Source organism: Pyrgilauda ruficollis, unplaced genomic scaffold (genome assembly GCF_017590135.1).
Source record: "Pyrgilauda ruficollis isolate IOZ18807 unplaced genomic scaffold, ASM1759013v1 scaffold382, whole genome shotgun sequence".
NCBI lineage: Eukaryota > Metazoa > Chordata > Aves > Passeriformes > Passeridae > Pyrgilauda > Pyrgilauda ruficollis.
The window spans coordinates 30,333-33,274 of NW_024525290.1; the positions used below are offsets into that span (position 1 = coordinate 30,333).

Sequence of the window (2,942 nt, forward strand, 5' to 3'; positions counted from 1 at the left end):
CTAGTGGAAGGGCGGCCGTGTGACCGCAGCGGCGGCCGCGGTGGCTTTGGGGGGCAGCAGCTCGGGCCGGCTGACGGCCGCAGTCCGCGTGAAGCAGCGCAGGTTGCCCGTCTTGAGCGCGCACTGCACGGGCCACAGGATGATGCAGAAGAGGATGATGAGGAGCGCCGAGAGCAGCACGATGCGCTTCCAGTCGTCGCAGAGCTCGCAGCGCGACAGCCGCCCCGCCAGCCCCGCCGGGGCCGCCTCGGCGCTCTCGGCCTTGCTCATGGCCACGTCGATGGACACGCACGACTCGGGGTTCTCGGCGTCGTCGGAGGCGCGACGGCAGCAGAGCTTGGTTCCCTCCATCCAGAGCTCGCGCTCGTGCTGCAGCTCGGGCGGCAGCGTGGCCAGCAGCTCCTTGCTGGTGCGCAGGCCGGGCGCGCCCCGGCTGGGCAGGTTGGTGGGCTGGCGGCAGAAGGGGCACGGCAGCAGCTCCTCGCCGGCGCCCAGCGCCGCGCTCAGCCGCGCCACGCACTCCAGGCAGAACACGTGCGAGCACTGCAGCAGCTTGGGCGTCTTGAAGGTGTTGTCGTAGGTGTTGAAGCAGATGGAGCACTCCACGGGCGAGGCGGGTTTCGGGGAGCCGGGGCTGGCGCAGCTCGGGGAGCCCGCGGGGGAGCGGCCCTTCCTGCGCCCGTCGCCCGGCGATGGCAGCGCGATGGGGCTCAGCGGCACCGGCACCGAGCCCGGCGAGGCGGGCGCGGGGCTGGAGGGAGACTCGGGAGTGCTGGAGTGCCACAGCTGCGGGAAGCAGGACATGATGGAGCCCCCCGAGAGGAACGGAGCCCGGGGAGACTCTGCAGGAGGAACAGCACGGGGTCAATTCCACTGCATTATTCCGTTCTATTGTAATTTAATTTATTTTATTTTATTTTATTCTATTCTATTCTATTCTATTTCATTCTATTCTATTCTATTCCACTTTATTTTATTTTATTTTATTCTATTTCATTCTATTCTATTCCACTTTAATTTAGTTTATTCTATTTCATTCTATTCTATTCCACTTTATTTTATTTTATTTTATTCTAGCCTATTCTATTTTATTTTATTCTATTTTACTTCATTCTATTCTATTCTATTCCATTCCATTTGATTTTATTCTATTCTATTTTAATTTATTTGATTTCATTCTATTCTAATTTATTTTGTTCTATTCCATTCTATTATTTTATTATTTTATTTGATTCTTTTGTTTTATTTTATTCTTTTATTATTTTCTTTTCTTTCTTGCTTTTCTTTTACTTAATTATTTTCTTTTATTATTTATTTATTCAGAATCACCAGCTTTTTATTTCCTTTTATTTAATTTCTTTTATTTATTATTCAGAACCACCCACTTTTTATTTCCTTTTATTTCTTTTATTTAATTTCTTTTCTTTTAATTATTTATCCAGAATCATCCACTATTTATTTCCTTTTATTTCTTTTATTTAATTTCTTTTATTTATTTATTCAGAATCACCTGCTTTTAATTTTATGTCTTTATTTGGAACCACCCACTTTTTATTTAATTTCATTTATTTCATTCTATATCTTTTATTCTATTTATCTACTCAGAATCACCAGCTTTTTATTTCCTTTTATTTAATTTCTTTTATTTATTATTCAGAACCACCCACTTTTTATTTCCTTTTATTTCTTTTATTTAATTTCTTTTATTTATTTATTCAGAATCACCTGCTTTTAATTTTATTTCTTTATTTCTTTATTTGGAATCGCCCGCTTTTTATTTCATTTCATTTATTTCATTCTACATGTTTTATTCTATTTATCTACTCAGAATCACCCACTTTTTATTACTTTATTCCATTTCTTTTAATTCTATTTATCTATTCAAAATCACCCACTTTTTATTTTATTTATTCCATGTTATTTTATTTTATTCTCTTATTTTATTTTATTCTCTTATTTTATTTTATTTATTCCCAATCACCTGCTTTTAATTTAATTTTTTTTTTAAATTTCTTTTATTTTATTCTCCTAATTCGACCTGGCCTTGGCTCTTAGGCAGCCCCAAAACCCCCCCAAGAAAAGCAAAGACCCCTCAGAGATCCCCCAGACCTTTCCCGTCAGGAAATCCGCCGGAATCACCGGGACAGGAGCCAAATTCCCACCAAATTCCTCCTTTTTGGGGCAGAAAAAACCAGAACTGGACCTACCCCGGGCGCTGGGAGCTGGGAGGAGAGCAGAGGATTCCATGGGGGAATCTCTTAATTCTGGGCTTATGGAGCTTGAGCCAGGCCTAAGAGAAGATAACACTTTCAGTGGGAGATAATGGGGGAAAAAAAGCTTTTTTTGGGGGGATTTGGGCGGGATCCTGGCTCCTGGGAGCTGGAATTTGGGAAAAAAATAAAGAGGGAAGAGGGGAAATTCAGGATTTTCCTGTTAAAAGTGTGGAATTCTCGGCCTGGAGCTGCAGCTCTGGGCTGTGACAGGAGGAGGAAACGGTTCCTGTTCCTTCATCCTCCTCAAAATCACCCAAAATTTGGGGTATTTTAGGCAACATCAGCATCCAGGCCCAACATTTCAGGTCCTGTCCCTTCATCCCCCTCGCAATCCCCCAAAATTCGGATTATTTTGGTAATATCTGCATCCAGAACCAATTTTGAGCTTCATCTTTCTTGAAATTCCCCAGAATTTGGATTATTTTAGGGACCATCTGCATCCAGACCCAAAATTTCAGCTCCTGTCCCTTCATCCTTCCTGGAATCCCCCAAAATTCAGATTATTTTGGGCATCACCTGCATCCAGAACCAAATTCTGAGATTCATTCTTCTTAAAATCTCCCAAAATTCTGATTATTTTAGCAACACCTGCACCCAGACCCAAAATTTCAGCTCCTGTCCCTTCATCCTTCTCAAAATCCCCCAAAATTCAGGTTATTTTAGGCATCA

The 2,942-nt window shown here is 43.5% G+C and overlaps 1 protein-coding gene across 1 annotated transcript; it reads right to left on the reverse strand.

Annotated features, from left to right (window-relative positions):
* RNF223 (ring finger protein 223) lies at nt 1–2,247 on the reverse strand. Its single transcript, XM_041476436.1, has 2 exons — nt 2,193–2,247; nt 1–842 (listed from the first exon to the last, which is right to left on the reverse strand). The coding sequence occupies exons 1-2, from the start codon at nt 2,245–2,247 to the stop codon at nt 1–3; spliced, it is 897 nt and encodes a 298-aa protein (XP_041332370.1).
* Nucleotides 2,248–2,942: the final 695 nt, after the last annotated feature.

Bases quoted from the DNA above. Each gene is read 5' to 3' on its own strand.
- RNF223 (XM_041476436.1), bottom strand. From the start codon at position 2,247: ATGGAATCCTCTGCTCTCCTCCCAGCTCCCAGCGCCCGGGGTAGGTCC. The intron at 843-2,192 runs GTTTTTTCTGCC...TTCCTCCTGCAG, and splicing joins CCGGGGTAGGTCCAGTTCTG to AGTCTCCCCGGGCTCCGTTC.